This window comes from Apaloderma vittatum, unplaced genomic scaffold, assembly GCF_000703405.1.
Source record: "Apaloderma vittatum isolate BGI_N311 unplaced genomic scaffold, ASM70340v1 scaffold23664, whole genome shotgun sequence".
Taxonomy (NCBI): Eukaryota; Metazoa; Chordata; class Aves; order Trogoniformes; family Trogonidae; genus Apaloderma; species Apaloderma vittatum.
In genome coordinates, this window is record NW_009714744.1 from 9,798 (window position 1) to 27,721 (window position 17,924).

Consider the following 17,924-nt stretch of genomic DNA (forward strand, 5'->3'; position numbering starts at 1 on the left):
GGCAGGCCTGTCTTGGAGCTGGGGAAACTTCTAGCAGCTTCTCACTGGAGTAATTTTTGTAGCCCCCCACTCCGCAACCAAAACCCCACCAGACACAAAGCCAGTATAAGCATCTCTCTTAATTTCCCACTGCTGTGTCAGATGCTTTAATAAGATTCAAATATATTAGGTTTTCTCAATTTCTATTTTCTAGAAAATGCTACCAAACAAAAAATTAATCTATTTTTGCTAAGTCAATGCTGCATTTTATTTAACTTTCCATTTACTTATAGTTATTAATTCTTTTCTTGTAATGGATTTTAAATAATCTTATAATATTAAATTCTGACTCATGGGTTTCTAGTTGTGCACAGGGTTTTCTACCTCCCTGTTCATTCCCTTAGTTTCCCTGTTCTCCAGGCACACAGTATCACTCTCAATTTGACACATAACAGTCCTTGCTACCAGATTTGGAATTGCACATGCTGAGTTTCGTTCAGTGGAAATTACTCTCTTTTTGCAGTTTGTGTTAATAAAAATTTGGAGCTTTTTATCCACCTTGGATACAGTATCATATTTCTATCATGCTCTCCTTCCTCCATATCTTTGTTGTTACTTAAATTCAAAGAATAGGAAGGCTAACTACCTTTCTTAGACTCATACCCACAGCTTTGCATGCCTCTTCCCCTGCTGTTCTCTATTATTTGTATGCCTTTAGCATCCTTTATTATTCTATTTTTTGAAAAGTTAAAGTTGGATTGACTTTTATTGAGTGTAATTTTCCCCTTAAATTTTCTGATGTCTTAGATAAATTTTCTTTGCTGACTGGTTACTTTTTCTGTTTGTCTATCAAATACCTTCTCAATGGAGTTATTCATCCAGCTGAGTATCAACCTTATTTCTATAAGTTTCTCCCTTCCTTCCCCATGGGACTCAGATTTCAGACACTTCCTAAGGAATCTTTAAGCTCATCCACATTCAATCCATAAGCCGTTCAGTCTAATTAAGAAAGAATAATGTGATCAGGATCAGAGGAGTTTTTCTCCCTCAGTGGTCCAGGCACCTTCACCTCAGTGGCAATGGTCTTCTGCAGAGATGCAGATCCTGTCATCTTAATGATCTCTTACATACCACTTTCTGCCTTGCAATGTGAGTCTTGTTCCACCCCAACACCAAAGCATCAGATTTGCTAAGGCCTTTTCCTCCTCCATTTTATATTTCTTTTCAAGTAAGTCTGCATATGTCAGACTGTTTTCCATCATTTTTCCTTTCCCTTCCTATCTGCCAGCCCATTAACTCCCAACACATGATTGGTAGAAATAGCTATGAGATATTCTTCCTCCTTCTGAAGTATTGCACTTTGTGCTAAACTACACATTACAGATCTGGAATGAAAATATCTACTGCTTGATCATGGACAAAGAAATTAATATTTTGACTGGTTACTTGGTATGATGGAATTAGGAACAGCACTGGATTGTCCCTGAGGAGAAGCCCTGTGCCCACACACTAGCGAATCATTTGTGACCTTGCAGGCTGTGGGCTGTCGCTGTGCAGAGACACATCAGCACAAAAATTGCAGTGACAGTGGTGCATCCTTGGAGCTGCTATGATTCATGACACTGTAGAGGGTGTTCTGACAAAAATTAATTGTTTCCTGCATAATATTCCTACTTTGGTCTCTATGCAAATACAAATCCAAAGTGATTTATGACTTCCAGGAAGAAATTCTTCTGTGTGAGTGCAGGAACAGCTGGCTGGCTGGGCAGGGCTTCCCTTCTCCTCTCTACCTTATCCTTTCCCTCTGTTTGAAGGGGAACCAAAGTAAATTGGGATATAAATTCTGCCAGCTATGCAGGCCCAATGAGCAACAGCTATGCTGTTCCTTCCTAGGCGATATCCATCTTGCTGGCTGGGAAAATTCGGTTAGGATGTCCCAGGGAAGAGGTGAATTCCAGTCCTAAGGAGAGAGGAGTAATGCAACATCCTGACCAGAAGCACGGAAATTTCGTAAAGGATTCTGGATTTGGGTAGAAGGAGAACAGGAAGAGTGCTGTATGCTGAGAAGACAAGTTTGGGGATGTCAATGAGTGCACAAGTTTGAGGCTAGTGGTGGTGGACGTCATGCTGCTAGGGTTTATTTTGTAGGTGGAAATTAACAGTGTAGTTTTCATAAATGTCTATTCCATTATTTGTCAGTAGTGCATTAAACAGTTAAATACATTTGAATAATGGTTTCAGCGACTGCACTAATGAAGAATTTTAACTAGATGGGTAATCATTTTAATGAGAAACCAGCTAACAAGTAACTGTATAAGTACTTCAAATTCATGAGGTGGGGTGTTGAAGAGGACAAAAAATAAGTGGGATAGGATTGTGCAGGGAGGAGCCCAAATTATAACTGAGAAAGGTGGGAAAAAACCCTGTTCTTCAAAGTTAGAGACTTACTTGCTTAGTTATCCACACTGCTTGGTTATTGAACAGCTAGTTCAAGGGTGTATTTTTATGCTGTGCTCTAAAAGCAATCTTTCTTGGGATTCTGAGCCTAAGACCTTGTTTCTAACAGTATCAGGTAGTCTAATAAATGCTATTACTTCTTTCTACAAACCTGACCTCTCATCTATCTTTAGGTCATCACTGCCACAATATACCTTCTCCTTCTCTTTTATTCCATCATATTAAATCATGTAAATAAAAGAGTTCCCCTGGGCTTCATCCAGTAATAGCCTAACTGTATACCCTGCTGCTAAATCTTATGAAAGCAATCAATACTGCCTTGGGAAATGGCCACTGTTCTATTTCCAACAGTTTAATGTGAACTGGGTGAGCAAATGCCCCCAAATATTTTCTAGTGAAATGCTTTGAGATCCTGTCATTAAACAGTGAGCTAAGATAGTGTATTTTCTGGCAGGTCCTATTTTTAACAGAATGGCTGTTCCCTGTATGCAAGTATTGAGGTGACAAATACCTTGTATAAGCCTGAAGCAGTTTAGATGGATTAAATACTCAAGGGAGTATTTAATATTTTATTACTGTAGGATTTTATTACACTAAACTCAAGTTCATTCACAGTGTCCAGGAGACAGGCTTCTTCAGACGTGGAATATCATTAAGAGTTTGACAGTTTTGTCAGGCTATGAATTTCAAGCGTGCTGAGGAAGATCATGGAAAACAAATATTAGTTCTTTTCAATTCAACTGTCAGTTATGGGTTGCCTCAAAGCTAGGGTTAGAGGTCAGTGCCCAAGCACAGTGCCTGTTATGTATCTGGGGGAAATCTCTCTCTAAGCTACACCGAGCAGATGTTCCTCTCACTCCAAAATGTGCTGCTCTTGAAAAGGGGGAGAAAGAGATGTGATTCATCTTTTAACATATGTATAGGCAGCAATAATTAAGTTAGCACAAATAAAAAGGCCTCTGTCAGCTTCAGTCCATTTTCTCCTGATTTAAAACATAATCAAAGTAATTTTATTTCACTAATAGACTCAAAATACACAGTCAATCAAAATACCATAGAAAGTAATGGAATAATTAACTTGATTATGATTTCATTGACCAGTCCTTGTAAATAGTTGAAAACAAAATGGTTTACCCAGTGTGTAATGAATGAGCTAGTGGAAGTCACAAGCAGAGAGGAACTAATAACACTCAGATTAATTTCCAAAACAAGTGATCCATACTGTACGCTTAAAACAGATTTTACATGTAGAGGACGGTCTAGGTCTGCATGCCTTCTCCCAGCATTTCTGCCCAAGAGGACAGGATGCAGAGTGACTACAGAGCCAGAGACTGCTGAACTCTCCATTGCTAGACTCTGCAGGTGATTAGGCAGCTTTGCAGCGTTGCTTGCTAACTGCAGCCTCTGGGAGGTTAAGAGATTTAACTGTAACTCTTAGTTATTACAGTTGCACATTTGTACAAGATTAAAGTGTATTTGTCTATATATAAGTGCATGTGGACTCCAAAATTCAATGTACATAAAAGATATACAAAGAGAAATGAAACCTACTTTCTGTGAGGCATTTACTTGTTTACATTATTAATGCTTATAATTAATTAAGCACTGAGATTCCTTGACAAGTTCTGTTAATCATGTGGACTGGAGATGCTCTACTTCCTCCTTTTCAAGGGGCATCAGCATTTTAAAAGCTAGGGAGGGAACAAAAGATACGGCCTCAGGAAAAGATTCAAATGAACATCCTGATCTGAAGGGAAGAGAAAATGTAGATCTGAACAGAGATCCAGGGGAAGATTAGGTGTAAAGGCTACGTGCTTCCTCAGTTGCCTATTTTCCTCTTTGAAGTCAAATTTTGGGGTGGACATGTTTGCATAACAACTGGTATTCTCTTCTTGAGGCAGGTAAGCATCATAACAGCACAACAGGTTGTTCACACACAGAATGAGACTTCTAAAGTCTAGTCAGGTGTACAATGGGTTTTCCTTTTATTTCTTCTCAACCTGACACTAAAGCCGTCATGTCTGCCATGCCCACCATGTAAGCATGTATTTAATTTCTACTCTAAGAGCTGTCTGCTCTTCAGAGTGATTTTGAAGTAACGCAGTCAACTAAGTATTTCTTTCTGAGAGGCGAGGTGAGCCTTTAAATGCAGGTAGAGTTCTGTAGAGCATACAATGGCATAAGAGCTCCCTCCAGGCTGATTCAAAGATAGGACTTTTCTGCAAAATATAATTATTCCAGTGATTTAAGAGGTTGATGAGATTTTGCAGTCCTCATGAGTTTCCATTATATTGATAGTGTTTCTTGGGGTTTTTTTCAACCTATCTCCTGTAGCCCATTTTCAATCTGAAATTTATCTTCAAGTTTCAAAACTACCCTTTATAGGTTTTCCTTTCCTTTCAGGAAAGGAAAACTGACTTCCTGAAATCCCCCTCAGATTTCAGTAGCAAGGCCCATCCTGTCACTGGTCAGTACATGCAGCAGTGTAGCCAGGGTGTTCCTCTCCTACACCTGCCTACACCTACACAGGATGTCACTCACCATAGTGAGTACTACTTCTGATTAAAGATCAGAAATCACTCAACCATTCAACACTCTCTGAACGTATTGCTACACAATCTTAATACTATTTCTGCGAGGTTCATCTTCTATATAAACCATGCCCTATTCGTCACAGAGTGGAACTACATGCATGACCTCAATGACTGACCCTCCCAGTAAGGAAAAATATATTCAGAGCAATCCAGCTACATAAGACAGTCAGATAAACAGATTCAGGGCATTAGGCATGGTTTGTTCTCCAGCTGTGTACACCTTCAAGAGCCAACTAGCTGAAAATTTTGCACAAAGAGTTTTTCTGTTGAAAAATTGGAATTTAAATACTAATTTTGAGAGGACTTTTCCATAATAAGTTAATTTCTTTTTATGAAGTAAAAATAACAAATCAAAAATCAGTTCTGAGAATTCAGAAGTAAAATAGTCCTGTAAGATGTATGGAGACTGTGCTTAAGTTAAATAGCAGGGGTCTTGTTTGCAGTCTTCATGTAAGAAAGCAGTCTTCTGACAGAGAAAGGAGTTTGTTTTAGACAGGTAACCAACCATAATTTCTGATTTAACCTCTACCATCTCCTTCTTTGTGGCACTAAGCAAAGTGCCCCAACTTTTCAGCATTGTGAGATTCTTTTTTCATGTCTGCAGAAGAGTGATGCAATATTCATGTTTCTGTAAGAACAAATCTGCTAATGTGTTTAGTTCCTAAAGGCTGCATTTCACATGTTACCTGAAGACACTTTTCCTCTCCTGATTCCTACTAGCAGACTTAAAGGCAACAACGAATTTCCCAGATCCCTTGTGAGTATTTTCCACATTGACGTGTGTATTATCTGGCATTCTTTCCTGATAGTTAGTGGCTCTAGGAAGGAGGGGATTTTGTAGGCTGTGAGTGGTTTAGGTGGGCAATTCACTTTTAATGGGTTTTAGCTTTTGCCTTGAATATGTTGTGTAGGCATCTAAGACTGTAAAAAAATTAACGCCATCAAAGGCAATGCCTGATGTTTCCAAACACACAGAGTTCCCAGTACTACAATGCAGAATCAATTGAGGAGTACGTCTGTACAGCACCTCAAGGGGCCCTCGTTGTTTTTAGTGGGCTAACAATTTTATTTTTTTTTTTACTTGCCCCATGGGTTCAAAGAGCTGGAATAACCAGAAACACATAAATTTCAACAACACCCATGACTTGTCATCATATATTATTGTCTCAAGGTAGAGAGAAGAAAGTAAAGAAAACATAATGCAGCAGTTATTCCTAACTTGCTCAAGGCAAATCAGTCTTTGGCGTGCGTTTTTGTCCAGGCTTGTAGCTATCTGTGCAGGCTGAGGTACATCCTCATGGGAGAGATCTCTGACTTCTTTTTGCATTGTACACTGAGAGAAAAGCTCATCCTTTTCATACTAGACAAGTGTCCCCAACCCTTCCTAACGTTACCTGTAGAAGTTTATTAGTACGGAGCATAATGACAGCACTATCCTTCTAATGGGGAGAGAGTCTCATAGAGGATGATTTCCTAACAGTGACCTTACTCGTGGATTTAAAAGCAGAAGCTGTGAAACTCTGCCAGCATTTTCTTTGTCATCCTTGTGAATTGTGCAGCTGGTAGAGCAAAGCTTTGATGTTGATTGGAATGCTTGACTTTCCTGTACCTGTCTAATATAATGATTACACTTTTGTGTTTGATCAAAATGAGGAATCTACATTAAAGAGCTACACCAAGTACCTCCTAGCCTGATTTTAAAAAAAAAAAGGCATATATATTCCCAGGGCTGTAGCACTTAGAAAGTAAGTCCCACTCCAAGTCCAAGTTTATCTTTTATAATAAAAACAACCGTAATGACCTATTTTACATATTTTAACAGGTGGAAGTTCAGACTTTCTGTACTAAATTTCAACATAGCTGCAATCCTGCAGTTAAGAAATCATTAACCCTGCAATCAGGTACCTTTAATTGAATCCCTGACACTTAATTATAACATCACTGCAGACACACTATGTGAAGTAGTAAAATCAACTATGACACACCTCTCTTAGTTTCTCATTGGCTGTAAACTTGTTAGGCTTGATGAGTAGGCACGGTAGTCAGAGGGGATTTCAAAGCAAATAAATAGCAGGTCCTTCTAGCCAGTCAGAAATGGATTTCCACCTGTCTGAACCTCATACTGGAGTGAGATGCTTTTAAAAAAACTTGTCATACGAGGAAAGTGCTGGAGAAAATATTCCCTCTCATGCTTTATATCTCTTCTATGAAGAAGTGACTTTGGAAGACTTTCTGGGCCACCTCATTTGAGGTGTCTTTTTCAGAAGAAGCATGGCTTGCTGCATGTTACAAATCATTGGTCTAATATTCGGAGGTATCGGCATGATCGGGACTTTGGCAGCTACAGTTATGCCGCAGTGGAGAGTTTCTGCCTACATTGATGGTAACATCGTGGTGTTTGAGACCATCTGGGAAGGACTGTGGATGGACTGCATCAGCCAGCTGGGCATCAGGCTGCAGTGCAAATTCTATGACTCTATCCTGGCTCTTCCCCCACCCTTGGAAGCGTTCAGGGCACTTATGTGCATTGCAGTGATCCTGTCAATCATTTCATTTTTGATGGCCATTGTTGGTGTGAAGTACACTCACAGGACCAAGGAGAATCCCCAGGGCATCAGTGTTTTCATACTGGCATCTGGAGTTTCCTTTCTCCTGACAGGCGTCCTCATTCTGATCCCCGTGTCCTGGACCGGAGGCAGCATCATTCACGACTTCTATGATCCGAAAGTCCCTATGCCACTGAAACGAGAACTGGGAGCTGCTCTCTACGTGGGCTGGGTGAGCACTGCACTTCTCATCGCTGCAGGGACAATGTACTGTAGCTTCTGGTGCTGGGCTGATATATCCTCAAAAGCCAGATATCCGTCACTTTCCCATCACAGATTGCACAAAACTGACTTTGCAGGAGAGCCATCCCCAAGTGTGCATGCCTATGTGTAGTTGTTACATGTGATCTTTCTGCTTAGCATGTCGATATGTACTAATTGACTTCAGTGTCTAATTAAGCTCTGAGTCTATAAGGGAGGAACAATTTTCTTCATTTGCTCTTTTCTATAGACATACATACCTGCTCTCTAAGGTGCTTAGAGGAAGTTCTATTACATGGGCATTGTGTTAGAGCATAATGAGAAGAAAAATCTCACTGTTTTATGAGAATAAAGTATGGCATGTGAACAGCAGCAGCCAGGAGTCTCTCCAAGAAGACAAAGAGAAGACAAAGCAGCGTATGGCTGGGCTTGAGGGAAACCAGCTGCTGTGCAACAGCACCATCACTCTCCTCTAAATCCATGATGTGCAAAGGGAGCACTGCATTTTCCTCTGAGGTAAAATCTTCATAAAGACTGATCTAGGACTGATCTAGGACTGGTGAGAAGTGTGGAGTTGGCAGCTTGTCTGAAGCAGCTGCTGAATGAAGGGAGAAGCCACCAGCAACCTCAGTTCCAATATTAGCACACAAATGTTCATGCTGTCCTGTCAGAGGCCTCTGTGATTGACTATGGGCTTCATCGGTGCTTTCAGAGGTGATGTATCCTTCTTGTCTCTTCTGCAGGGCATAGAATTGAGCTTATGAAATAATAACATTTTTAATCACTTCACCAGACTTTGCCGTGAATGTATTAACTTTCTGTTGCTTGCTACCTCTTATCTTTTATGAATTCTCCTGTTCTGTATGTAGCACCTCCTCTTCTAAAATATTCAGGATGGACCATCTTTCTTTATGCATTTTAAAGCACTGTGTGAATGTAAACAAGCCAGGCAATGTAAATGTATAATCTCCACTTGCCTGTTGGAGGATCAAGAGTTCTTGCCTACATCTTCCATCACATCCCCAAACCCAAACCCTGACGTTATTCTATTTTGTGTTCACAAGACTTACTTGAAAATATAGACTGAGCAGCCTGGTGCCTGTCTGTCCATTCTGTCCATTGTTCAGAATTCAACAGTGCTTGGAGCTGTGCATTTATTTTCACAGCTGAAAACTTAAAACCTGCTTTTGACAATGTCAAAACAATGTCACAACACTGGTAAGTGACCAAGGAAGATCTCTTTCACAACATTTTTTTTCTGGTTCTTTACATAATAGTAATGAATAGTACCATTTCATTCATAATTTCATGACACAGGTACCCAGTTTGTTCCTTTTCTTTGTCTATGACTGGTATCTAAAAAGAGGGTGTAATGAATTTCAAGTTGAGCAGAGCAATGCCTCTATACGTTCATCTGACTGTTTCATTTAAAGCAGGGCATGGAAAGCTGCATTTAATTAAACAAGCCTTTTATTAACTTCACTTCAGATGAACCTAAATGAAACAGTACCATAGAGCTCAGATATTCATTACATATATTAACTAATGTGCATTTACATTTAAGACAACCAGCTCAGATCTTTTAGAGAGAACTTTCCAGTCACCAGAAAACAGGTTTAATGTAACCTGTTCATCAATTGAGCAGTCAAATCAGCACTTATTTATTCCAGACAAGCCTTTAAGAGAACGTTTGCAAATAGATTTCTAGTACTAAAACATATATTTTTAATGTTGTCTTGTAGCTGCTGATGTCTGTCACAGAACCTGTCATTGAGTCAGACAGCTCATTTCAGTGGAGTCACCCTGTTGACTTTGGTAATAATTTATACCTCCCCCAGGACCTCCATCTGCTATTTCATTATATTTATATCCTTTAATACCTATTTTATTTAATAAGTAACTATTTGGTGAGTAAGCCAGAATTGCACTTTTTGGACTCGTTTTGATATGATATTTGTGATTAACAAAGCAGAAGATGAAGACATTTGCCATGCAAATCTGATACATATTTATATGTAGGTAATGGATTTAAATGGTGATGTATTCAGTGTAATGCAATTTTATGCAGATATAAGTGCTTAAAAAGTAATTAAGTGTAGTTTTCTATAACTAATTAAAGGATCCTGAAAGCTTTCACTATCGGTGGATTCATCTAGAAATCAAATTTGAGCTGGGTATGTCATTTACACTATTGACTTCATTTTAAAAGACCTGAAAGATAAAACTTCTTTATATGAGCATTTAACATTAATTGCAAAGAAAACCTAAGCTTCTTTCCTCTAGCATTAACACCTGATGGCTGCATATTGCCCACTTTTACCAGTTGATCAAAAGATGAGCTCAAAGTAAATCTCTAAGCTTGGGCAGTCTTGTAGGTTTGGAATCTGACCTTGATTCCAACTGTACAACTAGGCTGGGCTGCTGTTCAGGTGTCAGGGGTTTTATTGACACAAAGGGCAATTTTCAGTGATGTGATTTAGCACTTTAGACTCACTCAAATATATTCAAGAGTCTGTGACACTAAAATGTCTCAATTTGATGCAGGAACAAATTTCTCGTAAGAATTTGGTATGGAAGAGATGTAACACAGTGATTAACCTCCATTTGAACAGGTCAGAAAGTCCTTTATTATGGATTTTGGTGGGGAAAACCCCATAAAGATCGTTACTAGCTATTTTACCTTTGTATGCAAGGAATGCATTGAGTGTATTTGCATCTGCTAAGGGAGACAAGAGTTTTTTCTTCTTCCTTTTCCCTTGTTCAAAATCCATGATGCTCAGAACTGACTAGTTGGAAGCCACTTCTTGGAGGTAGGAGTAAGAAAAGGAAGGTTTAAGAGCTTTAGCAAAAAACAGTGTTTGAGTTTTGAAAATAAGCTGCTGCTGTTCATGGAGAGCTCATCCTGAGGAGGGTGATGGAGGAGCTTGCGCAGGTCTCTAGAGCCCAAGACTGCATCTTCTACCCTCCGTTCATTGCTCCAGGAGATCCCTGCCCCTTCTGACTACTACTGAGCCAGACCCTATCTCGGGTAACTCTGAGTGTCTAAGGCAGCTCTTGGAGCTTATTTAGATGTTTGAACATGACCTTCCTGAGTGAGATAGGTGAGGAGACGGTGATCAGGAGAATGTGTAATGCAGCAAAAACATTTAGGGAAAGGGCCACTTCTTCACTCCAGGGTGCAGGAGGGCTGTGGAAATAGAGCACTGGTTACACCCTATGTGATGGAGGACCAGGAGGAAGCAGAGTGTGAAGAATTGCTATTGACTGGAATTTTCTCTCAGAAGGAAAGGCCTGACATGCGGGTGTCATTTGGTGGGGATGGGCCAGGGATTACTAAAATGTTGTGTCAGGTTTTCGTGTGCTGGATCTCTGCTTTCACGAAGGAGTGGAGGCGGCGATCTTGCTTTAGTGATGTTATGTTCACACTCCTCTAGGCACAACTGTCAGAAACTTCAGGCTTGCTGTATTTATTAATAACAGCTGATTAAACACTATGGTTAAATATCTAGTTGAATATCCTGGTGCTATCATATACTTTAATATTTTGTGATTACAGGACAAAAATGACTGGAAATAAACGTGAATAGCTGAGATTTTCCTATGTATTTGAAATAAATGTATGAACCCTTCAGGTTTGGGGTTTTTTTTTAACCATTGTATCATTGTTTCTTTTTTATATTAAAGGGAATTAACGTATCTCCCCATTGCCAGGGAAAAACTGTTTCAGTATAACGTCCTTTTCTGCTTCAGTGTTGGATTTTACATTATGCTTTGGCTTTTGTTAGATAATAAACAAAGTGGATCTGATTCCCTGGGAAATATAACACACAAAACTGATTTAGTGATGACTTCCAAGACTTGTTTATAAGAAGTCTCCTGAAGCAAATCGATATTTCAAAAGCTGGTCCTGAAATGTATATTCATCTCCGAGATGGAAAGAAAAGATTCTGGAACAAATAATCCACCACTAAGATGCGTCCAAGGGAATATATTTATGGTAAAAATGACAGCTTAGCAAAACATTTCATTATAACATAAAGATGAATCAGACAGGTTTTGAGACAAATAAATGTATGCAGTCATCAGTCCTGATATTCAGAGACAAAGCTCTGTGTGAGGGACATTAAGACTAAACAAGTTTATGTTAAAAAATGATACAAGTCTCCTGAAAATCAGTGCGAGGACTCTCAAAGTCAGAAATGGGAGCTTGATTGTGTCCTTCTGATTGACTACAATCATCCTTTTGAAAAAGGCACAAGAGGTCTTTTCAGGGAAGTCCTACGTCATCTTTGAAAACTGGGACAGAGCTGACCCACCAAATAAACAATTCCTTCCCTTTGTATCTGGTATGGAAATGCTTCTGGCTTACACACTTTGCTTTCCTGATTTAGTCTTGGAGTCTGAGCAGGACTAAATTGACATTTTATGACCACTTTGAGAAACAAAGAGCAAAAGAAAACAAGAAATACCCTGTAAGGGTAGGACATTTTCAGCTGAAAAGGTCTGTGTCAGTGCTTCTTGTGCTCAGTGGCCCCTCGCAGAAAATGTTCCAGCTGTCAATGAAGACAAACAAAAAATATTCGAACCAACAAACATTTCACTTTTAACAACATCAGGGAACAGAACTGGTTAGGGAGAGGCTTATGACAGCAGTATTAACAAGCCCTGTACACCCTCAGAGTGAGCATCACAGAGTTTGCTCAATTCCAGGGATCTGAATGGCTTAAAGCCGATGTGTACTCAGTGACAGTATGACAAATTGCATAATTTTAAGAACAATTAGAGGAAAAAGAGAAAATACTGTATTGAATTCAGCTGTTTGTACGAGAAGAAAATCAGAAGACAAAAGGTTACCTGAGTTTTTCATCTCCATACTTCCAGCCCTCTAAGAACGAGTGAGCTAATTTTAAATTTAGACTTTCTAGTCTTTCATCTAGTCAATTGCCTGTCTCTCCAAAAAGGCTTCTCACTTGAACGTGACACCACCTGAACAGTGTGAAATTTAGAGATATTACAGAAAAGCAAACTTTGTTGTGCTTTTACTTTCTGTTACAAACCTGTTCAAGTAGCAAGCCAAACCCTATCTCTGTGCAGATGCAGAGGCTCTGTATCAAAGTGACACTGCTCTTCAAAGCACCCCCTTCATGTGGGCCCTGCAAACCAAACCAAATCTTTCTGGTTAGATGAGTTTTAAGAAGAAGTGTCATTATAATCAAGGATTCTGGATCTGTCTGTTATCCAGGACTGCACACCTCTCAAGCTGAAATTGTTGCTGCAGTGACAAGGGAAGCAAAGCTAGAGAATCTGGATGCAGCTCTCTGCTCTGAGAAGGGAACTGGCAAGAGTTACCCCGAGAGGTTTGAACTAGTTATCATTCATACTAATGCATGTACACTTCTTTTGCCTCAATAATTTCCACACAAACGCAACCTGTGTATCAATCATGAGAGGTGAATTTATCATGCAGTTCCCTTCAGCACTCCTTTTTTTTTATTTGTTTGTTTAAACACTGCTCTTCATTTAAACAACAAAAAAAGTACTCACAGCAATTTAACTGACAAATTCAACACCTTTGCACAAAAAACACTGTTTGAAAACAGAAACCACAAACGCATCAAGTACTGTTCCTTGCATCAGCGCGAGTCAAACTGAATAATGCATTAAGCTTGTTAAATCTCTGTTGCCCACTTCTGCTATGGACCTTAATCTGTGGTCTTTGTCTCAGTTACCATGAAGTAGTCCCTGACTGCCAAATGACAAAAATGACAAGTACATTAATGTTTCTGGTTCTGTCTGATGGATGAGTGACTGACAGAATGATAAGCAATGTTTATTCGTTCAGAGTTTCCACTGTAATGCCAGATGGTGCTGGGAGATAGAGAATAATCTCTAGAACCCCAGCAAACATTGCCTCACATACTGTCACATTCAGTCTGAATTTTTCAAAAAATCAGCAATGTAAACTCCATGTTTTGAAGAAAAGTATATTGTTAACTAGGTACTTTTTGTGAGGCCGAGTAAGTTTCAGAGGTGAGTCTAAGTCTTGGTCTCTCACGGGCGCATTCAAAACACCAACCACAAGCTCTTCTTACACTAACTTGATGGCTGCTGCAGCCACACAGGGGAGAGGCGGGGAAATCAGGTGCTAGAGCTCCTGCCTGCAGCCCCAGGACAGAGGACACACGATGACTGATTGTCTTTGCAGGGGTCTAAAGGAAGAGCATGCTCTTTCCCTCATCTGAACATATCTTTGTGGTGGGTTGACCTCGACTACCTGCCGGATGCCCACCCAGTCTCCTTCTCACTCTTCCTCACAGTATTCCCCTGCTCCAGCCTGGTCTCTCTGGGCGCTGCAGGGGATTCCTTCCTCGGCACCTGGATCACCTGCCTGTCCTCCTCTCGGGCCTGTCAGGGCTGTTTCTCACGTGTTTACCTTCCTCACCCCTTGCTGCTGGGCAGACCTCATCTCGCAGCACCCAGTGGGGAGAGACAGTCTGGGTCAGCAGTGGTGAGTGGGATTGGCTGCAACTCATCCATCACCAGGCACCACTGTGGGCCCCACACCTGGCTGGGAGAGCAGCCCTAAGGGTGAGGACAGCATTGGAGGAGAACAAGGCTGCAGATGGGCTGTGCAGCAGCACCACATCAGAGCTGGTTTTGGGCACTGGCAGCCAGATCTTGGTGGGAGTGGAAGAGGTTGCAAAGCTTCTTGGTGCATTGTCCTGACGCTTCCCTTCCATAAGAGTCTATCCCAGGTGCCTCATGTTCGGACCTGAAGATACCGTGGAGTCCTCCTGCCCTCTGGCTTGGCCCCAGCCAGCCAGGATGGGAACAGTGAGGGCAACCAAGAGGGGTGCTGCTCTGCACAGCATTGGGTGGAGAGCTCTGACGAGATGCCCAGCTCACATATGGATGCTCACAGCTGCCTCTCCACAGCAGAGGGACTGCATAGGTGTCTGTTTTTCTGTTTTGCTGTACTGGGATGTGCCTTCTCTCCAACAATGTTCCTACCCCTCTTTTCCAAGTCTACTTTTGTGCATGTCTCTTCAGGCAGGAAAATGCAGGGATTATTAAAGTGATTATCAAGAAATAGAGTTTGTGGAGTAAGCAGCTCAACTTGCTGAGGGATGTGTAGAAGGCGATGAAGTGTTGGTTAAGACAGGCAACAAACCCCAGTGAGGTGTCTTTGAGCAGAACAACAGTGACTTCCTTTTCTTGGCCACACCTCACCCATTACCTGGTTTGTGTGCCACCCAAAAGCTGTTTGACACGCCATGGTTTGGAAACACTCAGTGCCAGGAGCTAATTACATGTTAATCTTTCTTTGAGTAGTGCCCATGACAAATTACCTTTCAAGAGAGACTGAGCATTCGCATGTAAGGCACTGTTGGCAAACCCATGGTTCACCTGGTCTTATGGTACCAGCATGCCGTTTCAGACTGATGCCGTTTCACACAGACAGCCAAAGCACCCTTAAAGCCTTTCAGAGTCAAATAAAGGTATAACGATGTGAGACTTTGGAGATAATTGTTCAGATTGTTTCAGTACACTTGTGAGTTTGGAATGAAGATACAGTTCAAAGTTTAATGCAAACCTTGTTGTGAACGATAGAAATTTTAAGCACCAGACATATCAGGATTGATTACAGTTATCCAGGATCAGCTGTCAGTGGTCCTGGAAATGCTTGTTCAATTGCTCAGAGTTTCATATAGGGATGGATAACATCCTGATTGCCTGCTGAAATTTGATGTTAGGTGTTCTTCTTTCTCTTTTGGCGTTTTTGGAATGACCTCTCCATCTCCTCGTTTGCACATATGTGTGCCCATACACACACAGAGATATGACTGCTACATATACTGGAAATGTTTTCCCTAATTTAAAAAGTGTTTCCAAATTATAAAATCTGTTACATCATCAGTAGACTAGATGTTGCTAGGCATGGAGATCTTCCAAAAATTAGAAGGACCTAATCAATACAGTTTATTCACTGTGTATTTACCTCCCTGAAAAGCTGAAAATCCACTTCTCCCTTTAAGATAGCTTTTGGGATTTTTTAAATTATGTGATCCTGTCAGCAGGGAAATTAACAAATCCAGATTTCATCCAGGTTGTTTTATTTTTTTCATTATAGGCAGCTTGTGCTGTGGGGCAGCTGGTCGTAGGCAGTGCAAGCTGCCAGACATCTCCAGTGGGTGGGAGACATGGAGGTGGGACTGGGCACAGTCACCCCCCACCCAGAGACCCGCTGCCCCAGTCACCTGCCTTTCCCTCCATAGCAAATTTTATTTTTAAATTTCCCCCAAATCTATAGTAAATAATTTATCTTTGAGACTTTGACCTGTTGTGTCAGATAAGAGTGAAATTGGCTAACAGGTACTAGTATTACTTTGGGAGCTGGACAGACAGACAAAATAGCTGTAAAACACTAATTCTGATGAGAAAGAGAGCTGAATAGGATTAGTGAATTAACTTCAACCTTCAAATAAGCAGACATCAAAAAATACTTTTATTTCACAGAATCTAGATTACTAATAGTTATTGATGTGGTCTTTTTCTAAATGTTTTAACATTAATAGATTCTTTTTTAATGACAGAATATTGTAGAAATCTTTCCAACAATGTGATGTAAACCTCTCACATCTAGGTTTTTTTATCTTCCCATCCCATTTTAAATAATATATCGGTGTATTTATTATTAAACTTTCATTTTACATTGTATGCTTGTGAGTGTATGCAATTGATTGAATAAAAATTTATCAGCTGGCATGAGTAGAATAAAATAGTGATATCTAGACGTCACAGTAATGTCATGTTTTTGACTGCGCAGTTTCCTTTACTAGCAGAGCATTGCTACTCCAGGAAATCAATGCAATAACACTTCAAAAAATTATCACTAATATTCTATATTAATAAAATTAAATACAAAAATAGAAATGGTCATGTTTTTGCTTTATTGGTCACAGTCTCTTCAGAAAAAAACATGTCTTGATGAAAACCATAAAGCCCATGATTTATGTAAAACTTGATGACCAAATAGTACCATCAAAGAAGAAAGATAAAGAAGAAAGATTGAGTGATGAGATGAATTAATAACTAAAACTTCAGTTAGGCTAAAGATTGTTTAATAAAGTGATTCTAGAATAGCTGAAATACTGGGTTTGTACTGTTTTAGAATGTTTACTTCTTTCCCCAATTCTGTACAAAAAGATTTATTGAGCTTTAGTTAAGGGAGAAAGTAAGATGACCCAAGGGAAGGGCAGAAAAGCCAATCTCTTTTAAATATTCATAGAATCGCCTAGGCTGGAAGGGACCTTAGAGATCATCTAATCCAACCTCCCTGTCATCGGCAAGGACGCCTCTCAACTAAGATCAGGCTACTCAAGGCTCTGTCGAACTTGGCCTTGAACACCTCCAGGGAGGAGGCAGCCACAACATCTCTGGGCAATTTATTCCAAAGTCTTGCTGCCCTTGTACTGAAGAATTTCTTCCTAAGATCCAGTCTAAATCTATTCTCCTTCAACTTAAACCCATTTCCCCTTGTCCTATCAGTGGACACTCTTGTAAGAAGTCCTTCCCCAGCCTTCCTGTAGGTTCCTTTCAGGTACAGGAAGGCAGCTATTAGGTCCCCCCGAAGTCTTCTCTTTTCCAGGCTGAACAGCCTCAGCTCCCACAGCCTGTCCTCACAGCAGAGGTGTTCCAGCCCCTGGATCATCCTTCTATTCATAACATTCTACATAACAGTCAAGCTATGAAAAGCTCTTCTGTTTTGTAAGAGATAACTATTAAATTTTACTAGGACATAGTTGTCTTTTTTTCAAGCTAACTACAGGAATAGGGAACATGTATGTAGTTGAATGAACTCAAGTTGCTGTTTACTTTTTCAGAAGCATGTTTAGCAGTAACAATAATGCAATTGCTAGCCATAGGAAGCATACTGAGGTCTAAATCACTCAATCAATCAATCTTAATATTGACTGAAAACAAAACTCAACTTTCAATATATTGGACTTCTAGTTAAAAAAGGTCAATTTACTGCCCCTTTTCTAGCCCTAAACCCCTATTTATGTATTATTTATACATTTGGATA

General features: G+C 40.1%; 1 protein-coding gene across 1 annotated transcript; it reads left to right on the forward strand.

Annotated features, from left to right (window-relative positions):
• The first annotated feature begins 7,301 nt into the window (after positions 1-7,301).
• LOC104273529 (claudin-8-like) lies at positions 7,302-7,970 on the forward strand. Its single transcript, XM_009868886.1, has one exon. The coding sequence runs from the start codon at positions 7,302-7,304 to the stop codon at positions 7,968-7,970; it is 669 nt and encodes a 222-aa protein (XP_009867188.1).
• The last annotated feature ends 9,954 nt before the right edge of the window (positions 7,971-17,924 follow it).